We start from the raw sequence: 20,738 nt of genomic DNA on the forward strand, positions 1-20,738 counted from the left end.
TCCCAACAATGCAAATATCCACACATTGTATACATGCTATTAGTCACTAGACTTTTTGTTTGTCTTAGGCCTCTTACACACATCCATGTGTGCCCCATAGTGCTTGGTACATGATTGCAGGCAGGGATGACACTCTAGACATGCATTTTTAAAGGGTTTAAAATCTATGAAGTCTGGGCTCTGGACAAATGCATCAACTCTGGATTCCATGGTCGTTTGCATGTGTCTATAGATTAAAAGAGGTCCTCAATATGGATGTGTTTTAAACCACCTAAAGGCAACCTGTCATACTCTGTTCTCAGTATACACAGTATACTCTGCTCAATGCCTTCTGCTCCATAAGACACTGACTGAAGATTGGAAAGCATTTTCAATATGATAGGTTCCCTTTAAAGTGTTAAACTCCAGCCCTTCTACTGTGTATTCTTGTGTCATACTGAAAAAACTTTGTTATAGCAATAATGTAATTTATAGCAATAGAAAACAGTTTATATATTTAATTATTGAGTTCTACTATATCTACATATGGCTCTTAATATGTACATAATTTACTGTTACACTGATACATATCAATGTTACGTGGCTAATTATATGTCTTTATATATGTGTCACTGCAGGTTTGCCAGCTCTTCAGTAATACTGATCCAGAGATTAAAGCTTCTTTAACAGTTTCTTGTTTGGAAGAAGGAGATTGGTGCAACCTTGGACACTCCACTTTCCAGGATATCATCAATTGGAAACTGAACCCTGAGCTAGTGTTACCTGCAATGGATGGGGTTTCAGAATTTGCAGACTATGTCTCAGAGACTGTTGATGTTCCTTCTCCTTTTGATCTCTTGGAGCCACCAAATTCAGGTGGATTTTTGAAGTTGTCAAAGCCATGTTGTTATATATTTCCTGGAGGAAGGGGAGACTCTGCCCTTTTTGCTGTCAATGGATTTAATATTCTGATCGATGGTGGCTCAGAAAGAAAATCCTGTTTTTGGAAGTTGGTTCGGCATTTGGATAGAATTGATTCCATATTGCTCACACATATTGGAGCAGATAATCTGCCTGGAATAAATGGACTTCTTCAAAGAAAGATAGCTGAGCAAGATGAAGAACAATCTCAGGGCTCCACTGCATATAGTGACTGGATGAAAAACTTAATATCTCCAGAACTGGGGGTAGTGTTTTTTAATGTTCCAGATAAACTCAAAATGCCTGAGTCTAGTATGAAGGTAAAAAGAAGTATTGAAGAAGCTTGTCTGACGTTACAGTACTTAAATAAGCTAGGAATTAAATCTGAACCTTTATATAGGGTAGTTAGTAACACAATTGAGCCCATAACATTATTTCATAAAATGGGCGTTGGCAGACTGGATATGTATGTCCTGAACCCGGTAAAAGACAGCAAAGAAATGCAGTTCTTGATGCAGAAATGGGCTGGTAACAGCAAAGCAAAAACTGGTATTATTCTACCCAATGGAAAAGAGGGTGAAATTTCAGTACCATACCTTACATCTATCACTGCCCTTGTTGTTTGGCTACCTGCTAGCCCAACAGAAAAAATAGTGCGTGTTTTGTTTCCTGGAAATGCTCCACAAAATAAGATTTTAGAAGGTCTAGAAAAGCTGAAGCATTTAGATTTCCTAAGATATCCAGTAGCAACACAAAAAGATATAGCCAGTGGTGTCCCACCATCTACTGGTAAGCACACAAAAATAAAACAAAGGGCTGACAGCAAGGAAAGTCTCAAGTCCTCCACACGGCCAAGCACAGGGAAGCCAAGCAAAAGAGAAGACATTTCTGAAGAAATCACTAAAGATGTTAAACCAGAGATTTTAAGGGAGACAAAACCTGAGAGGAAACTCAAGGAAGCAACAGACAAACACATTGAAAAACCTTTAAAAGCTGAAAAGGTCAAAACAGAAGCCATTGATTCTGCTAAATTAGAAAAGAGGAAACTTTTGAAGGAAAAGACAGGCAAAAAATTCATCAAGGAAAAGATTTCTAAACTTGATGAGAAGAAAGATAAAGAAAAGAAAGAAATAAAGAAAGAAAAGATAGATCTAAAGAAAGAAAATATTAAAAAGGAAGAAAAGAAAGACGCGAAGAAGGAAGAGAGGAAAAAGGAAGTCAAACCTGAAGCTAAGAGACTACTAACAAAACCTGACTTGCGACCATTCACACCTGAAGTAAGAAAAACATTACACAAAGCAAAAGTTCCAGGAAAAATCAGAACTGAAAAAGTTAAAAGCAAACTTGAAAAAGATGTCACGGCTGAAAAAGTAAGTCACGTACAAGTCCAAAAAGTTGAAAAGTTACCAGAAATTGCTGATTTGGCAGAACAAAGGTCAGTTATGTCATCTCCTGAAGACCTAACCAAAGACTTTGAGGAGTTAAAATACGAAAACACCCTAGAAGAATCCAATAAAAAGGAAGATGACATCACTCTTTCAGAACAAGACACTATTGAAGAAAGACCATCAGATATGTTAGTCATTCAAAACCAGTTCAAAGATGAAATCATGTTAGATGAAATAACATCAAATAAGAAAAGTCCTCTTGAATCCCCAGATGAAGGTATCACGACCACTGATGTGGAGGGAGATTCACAACATGAAGAGAAACCAATGTATCAAGCAGATGAAACAGCTGAAATGGTAGATGAAGGTGCCGCAATGGAGGAACCTGCTGAGATTGCAGAATTTGAAGACGAGATGCATACAGAAGAAGAAACCACCCCAGATGCTGACAAAGAGAGAGTATCTAACAGAAACAAGTTTTCATCAATGCCAACTTTAGATATCCAAGACTTAGAGATAGATGAAGATAAAGAAAATGAACTGGATGAAAAGGGAATATTAGATAGAAAGCAAAAAGAAGAAATAGTCACACAAGATGAAGATGACCCTCTCTGTAGAAAGTCAGAAGATGAAAGAGAAACAGAGAAAAATACAGAAGTGGTGGAAAAAGCAGATGTAGAAGAAATGGAAGAATATTCAGAAGAACTCAGAGATGATCTCAAGTATAAGGACAATGACTATACAAAGAACTTGACTAAACAGCAGGAAGACGTGTCCTACAATTTTACAGTACCATTGCAAAAAGATACGGATTTAAACATAAACAAAGATATATCCAAGGAGCCCTCATACTTAGCAGGTGCCCCCGTATCATCTGCAACTGCTGCAGAACACATATCATACATCCAAGATGAAACAATGCCAGGGTATTCAGAGACAGAACAAACAATTTCTGATGAGGAAATACACGATGAACAGGAAGAAAGGATTCCTCATTTACAGTATGATGTAGGCAGTTATGATATTTCTGTCCCAGACCATCCTGGATCATTTGAGGCAATACATGGCATCAAAGCAATTTCATCTTCTGAGGTTGCTACAAAAGGCTATGTTATGCAAGACATAGTCGGTTATTCTACAAATATTGTTGCTGCTCCTCTAGCAGAAGAGGAACATGTTTCCTCTGCGACATCTATAACCGAATGTGATAAACTATCTTCTTTTGCCACATCTGTTGCAGAAGATCAGTCTGTGGCATCTATTACTGCACCAAAAACTGAAGAGACTGGAAAAAGCTCACTACTACTTGATACTGCAAACAGCATTCCCTCTTCTCACACAGAGGCCACCCAGGGTATAGAGTATTTGCCATCTGCTGGCACAATATCACCTACTTCCTCTTTAGAAGAAGACAAATGTTTTAAATCCCCACCTCCAGAAGTTTTTCAATCTTTGATGGTTTCTGGAAAAGACCATCTGAGTGGCCCCACACAGGATGAAGAAGAACTTGATTATGAGACGACAAATATTGAGACACCTGGTAAAAAACATTATAGTTCTCTATTATTTTCTGAACACGAAGGTAGTGATATGCAATATGGTTACAGTACAGATATGAAGATATCTCCAGTTATTTCTGGTAGTGAAATGCACAAAGTGGATTCGAACTATGGAGAATCTGAGGAAAGATGCTTAAGTCCTGATGACAGCACTGTAAAAATGGCGTCTCCAACTCAGTCAGGCCCTACAAGCACGGGGCACACACCATCTCACCAGTCCCCTATAGAGGACAGATTTGAAGCTACACAGGCAGAACTTTTTGAAGCAGCAGATATACTTAGAGATGAAACACAAGTATCATACGAGTCATCTTTAGATAGTAAAGAACACCTAGATAAACCGATCACACCAAAAGAGGAGCCTTTTGGAACTTCAGTGCAAGTTTCTGAAGAAGAAGGCAAAGTAAATGTAGAGGCATCATACACAGATGATTTAGATTTTGCACCAGTCACCAAAGAAATGATTGAAACCAAGGGAGAAAGAATTTCTGAGAGAAATATTGATGATTACGAGCGATATATGGACAGTGAAAAGAATGATTTCTCTAAAGATGCAGTTTTTTCAATGAGTTCCGAGCCATATATGCAACTTGAGGATTTAGTTTCATCTAAGAAAGTCTCTCATGAAGATTTATTATCCACTCATAAAGAAACAGATGCTGATGCACTTGAGTCAAGATTACCTAAACAAATGTCACCAGCTTATGGCGATTATTCTGGAATCATAGAGCAGAGTCCTGAAAAAGATGATGCGTCAACTGAGAGCTCCAGCCAAGACATTTTCCTGGGAGATGCAAAGTCACTTTCTTTTACAGAACAAGGGAAAGAAGATGATACATCTTTACAGATGTCTTTGATAGAACAAAGTCCAATTGTAAATGAAACTTATCAAGGAAGCCCCACTAAGGAGACATATTTAGATGATGAAAGTCCTTTTCAGTTGAAAGACCAGACTCAAAAGGAAGACAATATATGTTCATCTGATATATCTGATGAACGGGTGGATCCTTTGCTGTCCATGAAGGAAAGCTTTGGTGAGGATCAAAAACATCTGGAGGCAGCTGATACTCGTTTTCAAGATAATACTCAATCCTTCAAGACACTGGAATCTGGAGGTGATAAACAAAGAATTTCAGAAGTCCATTCAGAGGAGTCATCAGCAGCAAAGACACATACATTTCACTCTGATGGTCAACTCCAGCAAAAAGACGAAAAATCTCTTGTAATCTCCTCCTCAAGCCCTGATGACTCAGAGTCATTCTCCTTTGCAGATCACAGCCCTCTTAGAGGTGATCAAATTGAAATAACAACTACAGAAAAAAAAGAATTGTGTCCTTTTCAGGAGCAACACAAGGATTTCCAGCATACTGAGTTCTCTCTTGACTATGCAACATCGGCAAAAGGGGTATTAGAAAAGAAAGAACCCTCTGTTGAATCTGATGATTACATTGATCATGAGAAATCCCATGAAACTGAAAACATTTATATGAAACAGATGACCTGTGAAAAGAGAGTATGGTTCCCAGAAGAGCACTTTGCAGAGAAACACAAAGAATCTCAGTCCTTACCAAAAGAAACGTATAAACTTCGGTATACTGAAGAAGGAGAGAGCACATTTCTTGATGATACACTTGATTGTGAAGAACAGTCAAGAGAGCAATCTTCTTTGAACGTAGATGTTGTAATCCAGGAAACAGCTATTAAATCAGATATTGATGTATTAGATACAGAGTATGCACATTTTCAAGAGGAAAAGCATGGCCACGAATCATTAGACTTTTCAGACGTAAGCAAAGTTCAATTTCAAGAGTCCATTTCACAAATAGATGCTTCATATCATTCTCAGGAAGCAAATATTTTAGAGAGATTTCCCTATGTAACAACAACTTCATCTGACGCACTAGGAAATCAACAACATGAAGATAGTGTCCCCACAGTCTTTACGAAGAGTGATACAGAATGTGCACGAGAGAAACTAGAACACGTGGAAAAAGGTTGTGAAGAGCATGAATCAGAAGAAGATGAATATCCATATTCACAAACTGCTCATGACCTTCCTGTTTCTTCCTATCTAAGTGATGCCATAGACAAAAAATGTGACCTTAAACTTGGGGAAGAAATGATGAATGTATTTGAGAAATATGAACATCCTGAAGTGATTGAGCCAATAACAACATATAGCATTCAGGTGGAAGAACACCATGACACACAAGAAAAGTCGCCTATGCAAACATCTGCAGATAGCTATATGTATCAAGAACAAGACAAACTGAAATACAAAGACAGTGATTATTGTAAAGAAGGTAAAGAGCAGGAATATGTTGAAACGTCATACAGTGAGATCTCATATCCTAAAGAAAACATGAACTTTAGTTTTGGAGAATATACAGATGACCATAAAGAAGATATTTTCTCTAAACGGGACAAAAAAGGTTCCCCAGGTCTACTGGATACTGGCTTAAATTCCTTTGGGTTATATTCTCAAGAAAAGGAATCACATGGTGAAACACACAAAGGAAAGGCAGAAGAAAGGGAACCAACCCCTTATCCAAATGACAAGTCTTTTCAGTATGCTGACATATATGAGAAGATAGCCACTTCTGGTGTTGAACATATCATAGAAGAGGTAGAGCCCAGTAGTGCTAGTTATCTACACAATGAGAAGGATGAGATATCAACTTTGGACACAGACACATCCAAACATGAATTATACAGTCAAATCTCTTCAAAAGAAGAGGAATCCCACTTGTATACCTCAACGGAAAAGGAACTCTCTTCACCAGCATCCCCAAAAGATAAAGGAGAGAGTGCAGTTTTTCAATATACAGAAAGGCAGGAACATTCCTTGGGAAGTTCTGATAGCAGCAAGAAGACAAGTAGTTTATTTGCTGAAGAAACTGAAAAATCCCATGTAGAAGAATCATATGAAAAAACACAAACAGAAAAAGAGGGTCATATCTTTTCACAAGACACAGACCTGTCGTCAGAACCAGATACTGTGGAGCATGAACACCATGACAAATCTTCCTACCTTCATGCACATCACGATGATGATGAATATGATGATGAGGATGAGGATGACGAGGATGATGAAGATAATATTAGCTCAGCTAGTCAGAATATTAGCCAAGCCGAATCACGACTTCCTGACATGAAAGACTCATATTATGAGAAAACAGAAGTATTGGAAGAAAATGCAAGTGATTCTGAACTCGAAAAAGGAGCAAACGAAAAATCTGAAAAAGAGACTAAATGCCCTGCAGATCTTGGTAGCTTACATGGAACATACACATATGGCCAAGAAAAGGAGAACAACCTATCTCACTTTGGGGTTCAATCAGAAGTAAAAGACGTAGATAATAAACACTATAATGTCCACACTGAGATGAAAACTTCAGGGCTAAGTGGTGCTCAGGCTCTCGACTCAACAGAATATAGTTTCTATCAAGATAATCAAGAAGAAGATACTGACTACACATATTCTCCTTTTCTGTTAAAAAGTGAGGCTACAAAAGATACACATGCAACGTCTCAAGCAGAATACCAACAATTACAACCCAGTTGTGAATATCAGGTATTAGAAAGCCATACCCTCAGTAGTAAGGAGAAGCAACCTTTCTCGGGTTTCTCAGAACATGAGGTTACTGCCTCAGCAAGAGAATATTCCACTGAAGCATTTTCAGTCATAGGAAAGAACACCGGAGAGTCATACATGGTTTACCAGGAATCATTGTCCTTTGCAGATTCTAAAGAATTAGGTAGGGATGCTTTCAATGTATCACATTCCTCAATGGGTCAGGATGAGTACTTGGAGGTCTCGGAAAGAGCTTCTGAAGTAAGTTCATCTCTTACCAGATTTTCACTCCTCGGTCCTCAGGAAGATACCTTGTATTCTAAGATGTCTGCTCAACAGTGTACTGAAACAGACTACAAGAGAGAAGACTCTCAAAGTGTGTCCGAGACATCATCTGAAGCTAGCACGCCAGTGAAAAGGGACACTGCTGATGGCTTTTATACTCAAATGGTCACTGGCTATGCAGCAGAAGCAGAACCAGCTGTAAGGAATTTATGGGATGTATCACCTCTTGTTCCTGCTGAGGCTACCAAGCTTTCTGATGAAAAAGATGTTACTGAGGATCGGGGATCTGCATGTTCCTACGACATGGACGATTGTACCTTACCTTGTAGAATTGAATGTACCAAAACCTCTTGCACATCAAAAACCGATATTGTGAAAGAAACCGTCACTGTCCATCAGGATATTTCTCAGAGAGAGAGTGCAGAAGCTGGGTATTCACCATCAAATGTCCTTACATCATTTCCACCCCATCAACAAGAAGAACCCTCAACAGCAAATGGCCCTACAGAAATTAACAATGTCCCCGAGTTATTCCAACATTCACAATATGGTGTTGAAAAACAGTTTTACTCTTCGGACGTAAAAGAAGAAAAGTCATCGCCAGATTCAGATGGAGAATCTCCATACTCTGAGGAAGATGCAGAAAAACCTAACCGGCCTTCTTCTCTCATGTCTCCTGAGCACACATTTCAGCCTTATTTTTCTGATGCACAGAGAGGTAGAGGGTCTGAAGATCATGGAGATGCTACTCATGAAGTTGAGACATGTATGAGTACATCAAGTGAGTATGAGCACAAATTATCTTCATCAGAATATATGCACAGGAAGGGGGAACTTTCTCCATCATTCATTAATCCTAGTCCTCTTGACCTTTCGGATGACAGTGATGTTTCACAAGATGAGGGCCATCCTTCAGTCAAAGGAAGAACCCATCATGTAAAAAAACGCTATGTCGAGGGTGGTACAGTTGATGAGACACCTCCAACATCTGTTAGTGATTCAGGATCATCTCAGTCAGACTCAGATGTTCCACCAGAAACAGAAGAATGCCCATCTATTACAGCTGATGCCGCAATGGACTCTGATGAAGATGCAGACTTTCTTCCTGTAGATAAAGCAATGGGAAACTCTCATCATAGCAGTTCAAGGCAAGGCCATGATCCACATCCAACGCCAATGATGGATCCCTATCCTCATCCCCCTCATCCAGATGTTTGCATGGTAGATCCTGAAATGCTAGTCAATGAATTAAATCCTATAAAAGGTGACAAAGTACTTAAAAAAGATCTAAAGGACAAAACTAAAGGTCTAAGGAAGCCGTTAAGTAAACCAAAATCAACCTCTCCAGCTAGAAAACTAGAACCTAAGGGAAAACGTTCTCCGACACTATCTAAACAGACATCGCGGGAGACTACAGAAAAATCGCTAAAAAATGCAACAAAGGAAAGCACAGAAAAATCTCTGAAGACTAGAAGTACATTACAAATGCATTCTTCAAGAGAAGACAAAGACGATACATCTAAAAGCAGTAATCCAGGCAAACTGGTGAATGGTGTCAAACTAACAGGTAAAGGCCTTTTAATTTTCTAAAATTGTAATGTATCTAGATTACAAAGTAGAGAAATGTTGAATATACTTGGTGGATTAATAGAATATTTTGGCTTTTTACTACATAATTACATAGAATTGTCATAAATTTTAAGGGATTTTTTTTTTTTTTTTTTGCATTATACATGGCATTGTTCTGCATAGGCATCAAACTTAAGGGAGGTGGCAGTAACCTATGAGCTTATGCAGTCTAGATTTAGCAGGTCACCATAAAGGTGTGAATTTTAGGCTGAAGGGGTATGAATCAGGCTCAGGAATGTGTCAATATGAGACTGAGAGGCGTGATCAGGCACAAGGTAACAGAAGACCAATTTTTTACTTGCATATGGGCAGGCAGTTTTCCTTCTAAGCTCAAGAGCTGTAAAGGCTGTGCAACATGCATACCACTTCTATCTGACATGACTCCCTGTTTTGTATGATTGATGTACTCCAGCCTTGTGCCTTAAAGGAGAAGTCCGGTGAAAATTTTTATTTAAGTATGGTATTGCCCCCCAAAAGTTATACAAATCCCCAATATACACTTATTATGGGAAATGCACATAAAGTGCTTTTTTTCTGCACTTACTACCGCATCAAGGCTTCACTTCCTGGATAAAATGGTGATGTCACGACCCGACTCCCAGAGCTGTGCGGGCTGTGGCTGCTGGAGAGGATGATGGCAGAGGGACACCAAGCAACACCAGGCACTGGAGGGACACTGAGCATCCCTCTGCCATCATCCTCTCCAGCAGCCATAGCCCACACAGTTCTTTATAAGCACTTTATGTGCTTTTCCCGTAATAAGTGTATATTGGTAATTTATATAACTTTTTTTTGGGGGGGGGGGGCAATACAATACTCTTATAAAAATTTTTGCAGGACTTCTCCTTTAAGAAAACATATTTTATAGCATTGCAAACAGTCAACAGCTAACAGTCATGTGTCATTTGTTTTATCTCCCTATCTGCTATTTACCCATATCTGCAGCTCTGAGCACAATATATCACGCTCTTGAATTAAGGGCACTTTATTTATAAATAAATAAATAAATAAATAATAATAATAATATAGAGCTAGTAGATTCCCTTTAACTTTAGTTGTTTCGCAAATAGAACTGAATAAATAGAAGGTATGAATCTTCTATTGCCTTTGGTATTTTGTAATATAGTTTATTGATCTGCCAGTTGTTAGGGTTTTTATCTGTTTTTGCTGAAATCAGACTCACACCTCCTGAGCCCCACACTCACACTCCATTTTGAAATTAAAGCGGTGATGTGACAAAGATAGATTCCAAATTTACAAGCATTTATTTAAATGTATTGTTTGAGAGCTACAGACTCACTAATCCCCCATGTTCCTGCTTTTTTGATAACCTGTTGCCCCTGGTTAAGTCCCGCCAGACATCCACTAGGCTGGGTCACTCATGCTCAGTTCAATCCCAGTCACCTGCTCTGTCCCATTAGTACTGCCAGTACTGGCAAGCAAGGGGGATTGTGTGTAAGGGCCCTATTCCACGGGACGATTATCGTTCAGATTATCGTTAAATCATTCGAATCTGAACGATAATCGTTCGGTTGAAATGCAGTTAACGATTAACGACCGAACGAGAAATCGTTGATCGTTTAATAAGACCTGGACCTATTTTTATCGTTGCTCGTTCGCAAATCGTTCGCATTGAATAAGACATCGTTCGGTCGTTCTCAATAGATACGAACGCAATAGCGAATAAATAGCGAAGAGAAACGATCGCAATTACGATCATAAGTAACGATTATCGTTCCATGGAAATGAGTGAACGTTTTCAGGTCTTTCGCAATAGCGGTCGTTTGAGATCGTTAATCGTTAACGATTATCCAAACGATAATCGTCCCGTGGAATAGGGCCCTAAGTGTCTGCACTGTTGCATAGCAACAGCAGGGTCAGAGTTCAAAGAGGAAACCAGGGAGTGAATAGTTCCATGGGGAAGAAAATGGTACGGGGATGTAAGTTATTTGCTAAAAACGACACATTTGTATACACATTTGTAAACAATACATTTGTTGATATCTAGGTATGTGGTACACATCTGATTTTACCTTCTTTGCTTGGTGACACCACCCCTTAAAGTTCCTGCCCATCAGACTATTCAGGAAAACATGCAGATTGTGAACTGACCAGCAAAATGCCTACGGTATATCCTAGGAAAGGGGGACATAGCAATGGTATAAAAAGAGACAAATAAGACTTCAAAATAAGATTTAAAAAAAAATCTATATTTTTTTTTTAAATACTAACCCCAGGTCCACTTTAAGTCCTTGTATTCTGTCTGGATATAACATTAAAGGGGTTGTCTGGGCAGGAATAAGTCATATGTCCTGGGAGTTGGTGAATAAAAAAAAGCCAAAAGAACCAGGCCATAAATATTATTTGTTCATTTACCCCTCCCTGAGCATACAACGTAAGGCTATGTTCACACTGTGTATGAATCCGTCCATAGATCATACGCCGCCGTACATGTGCGGCTGAAACTACGGGCGTGGGAAAAATCGGCATGCGGCCGGATGCGTACGAACCGCGAACATACGCCCGTAGTACAGTTATGCTTCCCTAGCTTGTTTCGAAGCGATCTGAGGCAGGTCATTTACTTGGAAATCTTCGCCCAGCCCCGTAAACCACACAGAACCTTTTGGATCGAAAAATCAAGTTCAATTTGGCTGAAATAAGTACTCCGTACAGGACCGCATGGAAATCCACGGCCGTGAGTTTCAACATTTCCGTCCTCAAACAATGGTCTTGTTCATTTTTCATGGCGCCGTATACGATCCGGCCGTAAGCTCATACGTAGTGTGCACTGTGCGGGCGTATATCGTATACTTTCAAGCGAACGCATCAACCTCAAAACTACGTGCATATATTCGCGGTTCGCACTACGGACGGATTCATACGCAGTGTGAACATAGCCTAAAATAGCCCTACCCAAACAACCCTTTTAATGCTCTACATTTATTTAAAGAAAATATATTTTTTTAAATAGCGCTTGTCTACTGCAACAATATAAAACAGATAGAAGTTAGTCTTTGTAGATTAATATATAATAAAGTTTGCCACATTTGCCAAAGTTTTCACGTGTCTGCGTCCCTTTGAAGGGTATGTTCACCTGCACAGCCATTGCTTTAAATTGCTTTAACACATCTGAAATGAAAAAGGAAGCAACAACCAATTGTTATATACTCAGTGCAGACTGTTCTGGTAAATGAAATCCTATCATTGCTTATATCATTGGGAAGAAAGAACCTGGTCAAGGCAACATTGTGGAGGATAGATCACCAAATGATTTTATTCTTCGTAGTGCTCACCCCCATGATTGTATTACAGCTGCTTTTTTGTATTGAGAAGTAATAGGAGTCTCTTTAGCTTCTTTAGTGTTATTGCTGTACTATATTGCATTTATCATATACAGTGGTGCCTTGGATTACGAGCATAATTCTTTCTGGGATGAACGAATTGTAATCCAAATGCACTCTTAAACCAAAGCAAATTTTCCCATAAGGACTAATTGAAATGCAGACAATTGGTTCCACACCCCAAAAATAGTGATTTTATATTCTGAATAACATGTAAAACTAATGAAGCAAATATTTATAAACAGCTGAATATGTGATATTATAAGTTTCTGTACAGTATAACAATCACCAGCATGTGGAGTATAATGTATATTAACTGCATAAAGCTGAAAACACAGCCAAAGTTTGTAGATAGAGGATGGAACTGCAGATCCCCATAATGCAGTAGCGTAGTACAACAGGCTAGAATAGAGGAGCAGGGCTGCTATCAGAAGTCTGTGTGGTCACATGACAGCAATGAGGAAGGGGTGTGTGTTCAGCATGGACCAATCAGGACTGACAGAGACTGCAAAGAGCATGAATGAATGAGCAGGGCAGATGTGGGCACATACATGCAGCGTTCTCTGACCGGGGAGAGAGGGGTTACACCTATGAAGAGATTGCCTCCACAGTCCTGTCCCCTGATGTAAGCCCCAGCCTGAGATGGATCTACTATGATATGGGAGGTGAGGGAGACTTCCTGGGTCAGAGTACAGTGCTGTAGTGTAGACCCCACTATGCAGGCCATGCCCCTCCTCCACTCGCGCTCCCACCCAGTACAGGAAGCTCTTAAACCAAAACAATGCTCTTAAACAAAGTCACAATTTTGAAAAACTGTGAGCTCTTAAACCAAAATGCTCTTAAACCAAGTTACTCTTAAACCATGGTACCACTGTACTTTCTAAATATATCTTTTATTTACAACAATCATCCCTACCCCTCATTTTATGAAACGTGTGACAGCAGCATTTTTAGTATTGCAAAATGTAGTTGTCATCATCTTTTCAGCTGAAGTTTGACTTTACACAGCTGGATAATTCCATATGGCAGTACTGGGAATATTAACCCCTTAAGGTCAAAGCCAATTTTCATTTTTTCACGTATGCTTTTTCCACTTTATGTTTAAAAGGCCATAGCGCTTGCATTTTTTCACCTAGAGACCCATATGAGCCCTTATTTTTTGTGAAACCAATAATGGCAGGCATTATTTTTCCATAAAATATGCTGCGAAACCGGAAAAAAATCCTTTGCGCTCTCAAATTGAAATTAAAAAGGAATTTGTTTTGATTTCAGGGAGTTTTGCATTTACGCCATTCTCCCTATGGTAAATCTGACTTGTTATATATGTTCCTCAAGTCGTTACTATTACAACGATATGTAACATGTATAACTTTTATATTATCTGATGGCTTGTAAAAAATTCAAACCATTGTTAACAGATATATGTTCCTTAAAATCGCTCCGTTCCCAGGCTTATAGCGCTTTTATCCTTAGGGCTATGGGGCTGTATGAGGTGTCATTTTTTGCGCCATGACATGTACTTTCTATCGGTACCTTGATTGCACATATGCGACTTTTTGATCGCTTTTTATTACATTTTTTCTGGATTTGATGCAACTAAAAATGCGCAATTTTGCACTTTAGAATTTTTTTGCGCTGACGCCGTTTACCGTGCGAGATCAGGAATGTGATTAATTAATAGTTCGGGCGATTACCCGCGCTGCGATACCAAATATGTTTATTTATCTGTTTATTTATATTTATAAAATGGGAAAAGGGGGTGATTTGGACTGAGGGGATTTTTTTATTAATAAAAAAACATTTTTACTTTTTATTTTACATTAACTAGAAGCCCCCCTGGGGGACTTGTATATACACAGCACTGATCTCTCATAGAGATCAATGCTGTGTATATACACAGCAAAGATCCATCATATCGGTGATCCTGCTATGGCCTGCTGCAGGCCATAGCAATATATTGCCAAGCCGGGATCAGTGTCATTGCGGCGCTGAGGCCCGGCACGGGCAGAAGAACGGATCTCCCCCCTGCGAGCGCATTGTGGGGGGGGGGGGAGATCCGTCCCACTAGTCACCAGGGACAGGGAGAGCACAGCATCTAAGTGCAGCTGTCAGGTTTGACAGCTGCATTTAGACGCTTGATATATTAATAGAGGCGCTCCCCGGCTATACATATCGTCCGGGAGCGGCGCCGTTCAGAGCGGGATCCCGGCGGGACCCATCTCTGAACACCCCCCGCGGCACCATGACGTATCAGATACGTCATGGGTCGCTAAGGGGTTAATAGATGCTTTTACCAATTGTAATTTTCTTTTTTAAGACATTATTATGTTTTCTAGGAACTTCAACTTTTATGAGATACATTCACAACAAAATCCCAAAAGACTAAGGCCTAGTTTACATATATAAGATGCATCCGTTTCCGTTTTTTGTAAAAAAAAAACTGACTGCAACTGATATCTCAACTGATGGCAAAAAGGTCATCAGTTGTCATCCGGTTTTATATCATTTTTTAATGAAAAAACATCAGTTGCAATCAGTTTATTCCATTAGTTGTCATCCGTTTTTTCAAATACAGTATATAGGGGGCCATCTATAAAGGGGGCAGCACCAGAACAGGAGATAAAATATTGTGGAACACTTTTACATGGGAGTCCTCTAGAGCAGGGGTAGGGAACCTTGGCTCTCCAGCTGTTGCACAACTACAACTCCCATCATGCCTGGATATCCCAGACATGATGAGAGTTGTAGTTGTGCAACAGCTGGAGAGGAGGGGCTCCTACCCCTGTCCTAAATGGTGCTGCACTATATAGAGTAGCTGGGGGGGCCAGGGGTCACAAGAGTTTAATGTCGGGGCAGGGACTTCTCTTTTGAGCGTCGGAGGCGAAAGCCGGAGAATGCATAATGCATGCTTCTGCACACGCCATGCCTCCAGCACCCCATATTAGTGGATGCCGTGCCGAATAGCTGATCGGGCTGTACATCAGAACGCTGCATGCTGCGTTCTCCCGTACGGACAGTCTGGCGGTCCGGCAGCATTAGTTGTAGAACGGATCATCTGAACTGTCCCATTGAAAACAATGGGATCAGTTCAGAGATGCGTTTCCCTCCGTTGCTTCTCTCCTGCAACGGAGGGAAACGCCGCCGGATTGCCGGATTTATGTAGACATTCTATGATCAAAAATCCTTATTGCATGTGTCCCTTTCACGTGGATATATGTAAACCAGGATGTCGCATCAGTGTTTGTAAGGGTATGTGCACACTGAGGAATTGAAGAGAAGAGTTTCTGCATGAAATTCTGGCAGAATATGAGCAGAATTAGAGCTGAAAGCAAGTAGAATTCAAGCAGAATAGAAGCCTTATTGACTTCTATAGGATTCCTCTAGCAGAATCCACCCAAAGAACTGACATGACAATTCTTTTGATGGAAAGTGGATCTGCGGCAAAAAATCCTGCTAGAAAATTCTGCCAGTGATAGCAAGTCCAGATTTGGAAGATTTACTAAATTTAGTAAGCCTTAGTGCCAAAAGGTTGTGTTCTTAAAGACATTGCACAGAATTATTTTTTTTTACACATTGTTTCTTACCTATTCTTGTTTTTGATAATTCATATATTCCACATAGGATCAAGCAGCTCTAAAGCCAGTTCTACTACTCCGCCTGGCCCACCTGTGTACGTGGATTTGGCATATATCCCTAATCATTGCAATGGCAAAAATACGGATCTGGAGTTCTTCAAGAGAGTTCGCGCAGCATATTATGTAGTTAGTGGAAACGATGCAGCCAATGGGGAACCTAGCCGAACTGTACTGGATGCACTTTTGGAAGGAAAGTCCCAATGGGGAGAAAACTTGCAAGTAAGTTTTAATCTTAACAAAACATCTGTGAAAATTCTTTAAGGGGACGTTCCAAAAATGACTTTCCCCTATCTACACAGTAGGAGATAAATTTACATTGAGGGTCCCACCACAGGGACATCCCATTTCTCCTAAGAGCACATTGCATTGAGTGGAGGTAGAGCATGTACACCGCTGCAGGTGCGCTGCAAAGGAGTTGTCCATGGTACCCCAACAACAAGCTGATCACTGGGGGGGAGATTTATCAAAGGGTGTAAAATTTAGACTGGTGAAAACTGCCCACAGCAACCAATCACAGCTCAGCTTTCCTTTCAGCACTGCCTAACACTGAGCTGTGATTGGTTGCTGTGGGTTGTTTGCACCAGTCTAAATTTTACACCCTTTGATAAATCTCCCCCTGGGTCTCCACTGCAGTAGTGTCTGTGATGAACTGAAATATCTGGGAAAATCACACAGCTAGTGTTCTACTGTATATCCCTACAATGCCACCAGAGGAGAAATAAAGCATAACATAACTCCCACATGGGTCAATGACTGTTTTATACTCTTAGGACAAATGAAGGTCTTGTATGGTCTATTAACTCAAAATGTCTTAACGCACAGCTTAAATATAAGTTGTATAAACAGAACAATTCCTATAACTTTATAATGTAACAGTTTAGAAGTCGAAGCATTACTGTCATTTAAAAAAAACGTTTGACACATTACATAGAAGAAAGTCAGTCAGGGTCTCAGTGCGGAGACTCCCCGCAATCACTAGCTAAAGCCAGGAGAAATGTGCAGCTCAATGCTTCACACTTGGCTGTATTCATGTTTTCCAGGCACTTTGAGGGCGATCCTCGGGCTGTATCTGTCCTCTTCATGGAGCCCTCAGCCTGCAGGATTCAAACGCCAATCAGTTTTGCTTTGTAGGAAGCAAAACAAAGCTGCTTCACTCATATCTGCCTTCTAGGAAATGCTTCAGTCTATGGTCTATTATTTAATTGACTTGCATATTCCTGCAGACCCATTATTTTATTCATTTAATGTCTCCTCTGTCCCTTTGGGCTGCAGATTTTGAAATGGCTCCTACACCTTCTTATAGCTGCCCATTTTTTTAGTTTCTAAGCACTGGAAACCGAGTCTCCTTCTTCCTTTGTAGATTTATCTTCTTTAATGCTGGACTTTTATAGTACGGAATATTTATCTGCTCTGCTGAACAATAAACTGGAGCTTTTTGATACAGTCTAGTCCTTCTAGGATACACACTGGGCCTGTGGGGAAAATGAATGGTCACTGATGCTGACATTTATTTATGAGGCCTTGCCTCTTGCTTTATGTTGGCTCACCCCACACTTCTTGCCCCCATTCTGTTTCTTGTCCTCGTCTTTCCTGTTGTCATGTACCTTTCTATACTTGTACTTTAGATTTATGTACTATACTTTATATTTGTATTATGCTTTTTTCTTACATTAAGTAAGAGTTTCCCCTTGTTCTTCTTTCTTCATTTGTTTAGAAGGTTACTGAACCCTTTCGTATACCCTTGGTGGCTGTTCTATCCTTTATATGGGATATAATTACATGAAATGAATACTTGAACTTTTCAACTTCCTTTAATTTTCTTTTTTCATTAACCTCATTTAAATCTCCTTGTTTCTTATATTGTGATTACCTATTGTCACCACTTGCTGTTAAGGAAAAAAAAAGTAGGACAAACAAAATAAAAAGAAGTGTGACTTATAAATATTTCTGTCATAGTTGCTTCCAGTACTTCTCATAGCATTCAGTTTGTTTACTTACATAGACAGCAAGATAAAAGCCAAGAGAATTAGTAACCCAGCCAACTGACTGCTTATACTATCTGCACTTTGTCAAGATTAACATCTGCATGGAGTTTGTATAGTCTCATTCTCCCTGTGTTTGCAAAGAGTTCTCGGGTTTGCTTTCACACTCCAAAAACCTACTGATTACTGAGTAATTGGCGCCCTATGAACTTGACCCTAGTGTATGTATCTGAGGTTGGGATTAGATTGTAAGAGAATAGATACTAATATTAAAGTGTAACTATCATTCTTTGCTGGTGGCAGAGTATATTTACAGTACATGAATATACTTACATGGATTTACATGAATAGACCAACTCTGGCGGGGAGATGCCGGTGGCACAGTCCTTTTTTGAACCGCGGAGTAGTTCTCATGCTCGGCGGGAATGAAGCACTGGAAGAGAGCCAGAAGTGTGAAGATCGGCCATCCCCTCTGTGGCACGGCTCCATTGATTCTAATAGAGCCACGCCACAGAGGGGAGGGGGTTTCGTCGGCCCACCCACAGTGCTTCATTCCTGGCCTGTGCTCTGCAATAGACTGGTGGCGTACACTGGAATCGGGCCACAGTTCAAAAAAAGGACCGTTCCACAGGCAAAACAAAAAAAAGATGTATCGGTGGTACATTTGCTTTAATGATTACAGTCTCTGTACATGGTGACATATGCTAGTGCTATATAAGTAATAGTATACTACAGTCTTGTGTTCACCACGGCTCAGGCTCTGGACTAGGCATAGCAATGTTTGTGTTTTTAACCATACTTGTAGGAGTGCTGATTAAGTGTTCTTTGCTTCTTTTATACAAGTTTATAATTTATTGCTTTGCATGTCTTTCTCCAGGTGACATTAATCCCAACACATGACACAGAGGTGACGCGTGAATGGTATCAACAGACCCATGAGAAACAGCAAGAACTTAATATAATGGTGTTAGCTAGCAGCAGTACTGTAGTGATGCAAGACGAATCTTTTCCAGCATGCAAAATAGAGTTCTAAGCATCATGGCCGCCACTAATACGTCCATGCGTACTTTGTGTTTAGGTATGTGCCCAGTCACAGCCTGGTCCTCTTCTAGATCTGGTTTGTACCTGTAATGTCAGCCTTATAGCCAGCTTCATACCGGCTGGTTGTTAGGTATGGGTTAAGCAGAACTTTTCCAGCATTGAATACGTACAAGATTACAAAATCTATAAAGCTTTTTGAATTTATTTAGGGAAATTTTATTATAATAATTTAACACATATACAATGGTGCGTTGCAGAATCTGTAGAAGATAAGCATGGGCAAAAGGTATGGAGATACCACACATATGGAGGCTGTGCACTCAGCGGTCTATGTCACAGTACATACTCAAATCACACATATGGAGGCTGTGCACTCAGCGGTCTATGTCATAGTACATACTCAAATCACAGATATGGAGGCTGTGCACTCAGCGGTCTATGTCATAGTACATACTCAAATCACAGATATGGAGGCTGTGCACTCAGCGGTCTATGTCATAGTACATACTCAAATCACAGATATGGAGGCTGTGCACTCAGCGGTCTATGTCACAGTACATAAATCACAGATATGATACAAAACAATGTTTGCATCATGAAGCATGGCTCAAGTTAATGAAATGGAATCAGTTTAATGAATGGTTCAATTAATTTGTTTTTCAGATTAAGCAGAGGAAAAAAAATCAGGGAATCTCTTAAAATTTTGAAAAATTATAGAATCTGCGAAAAAAAAAAAAAACTTTTGTTACTCCTCCATAGGCTTATTCTTATTCCTGAATTCCGTGCGGCATGGACAATTTTTTTTTTACATTTTCACCATACACTAAAAGCCAGGCTGATAAACTGAGAAAAGCTTAATTACTTTTATCTTTATGGAAGATGCCTTAACATCTTGATTAAGTGTCCAAATGTATATATCCCCCAGCATATTAGCTGTAGAGGTGATGATTGCCCTTTCTCCTTTACAAGAAATGCAGCCCCATATCATAAATGAATAGGGAAAGTGTTTTCTACAGGCCAAGGAAGATCTCACTGTCACTTTGACATCTTCCTTGGCCAACCTGTATGTTTTCCTTTTAGAACCTTTCCTTATACTTGCACCAAATGTCACACACGACTGGAAACAACCAACTTTTTTTTGCAACTATTCTTTATTTGAGTTCCATCTTTAGCCTATGTTCACACAACCCAATTTTTATGACAAAAACGGACATTATTTGCAATTAAAACAACAGCCATTCTTGTCACAGAAAAATGTGTTGCATTGAAGTGTATTGAACAACGGCCGTTGTACACACAGTGTAATTGACGTGTTTTTATTTCTGGTCGTTGTGCATTGAAATTAATGCAATTTTCAGTGCAACAACGGCCGTTGTTTGACACTCACTACAACAGCCGTTGTTT

At 39.7% G+C, this 20,738-nt stretch overlaps 1 protein-coding gene across 1 annotated transcript in view; it reads left to right on the top strand.

Moving 5' to 3' along the window:
- The window catches only part of MAP1A (microtubule associated protein 1A), a 32,967-nt gene extending 12,996 nt beyond the window's left edge, over positions 1–19,971 (top strand). The window contains exons 3-5 of the mRNA XM_069983897.1: positions 618–9,273; positions 16,298–16,530; positions 19,171–19,971. Coding sequence (XP_069839998.1) covers positions 768–9,273; positions 16,298–16,530; positions 19,171–19,326 — 8,895 coding nt within the window. The 5' untranslated portion in view covers positions 618–767 and the 3' untranslated portion in view covers positions 19,327–19,971. The remainder of the gene's footprint in view (positions 1–617; positions 9,274–16,297; positions 16,531–19,170) is intronic.
- The last annotated feature ends 767 nt before the right edge of the window (positions 19,972–20,738 follow it).

Source organism: Dendropsophus ebraccatus, chromosome 1 (assembly GCF_027789765.1).
Source record: "Dendropsophus ebraccatus isolate aDenEbr1 chromosome 1, aDenEbr1.pat, whole genome shotgun sequence".
NCBI lineage: Eukaryota > Metazoa > Chordata > Amphibia > Anura > Hylidae > Dendropsophus > Dendropsophus ebraccatus.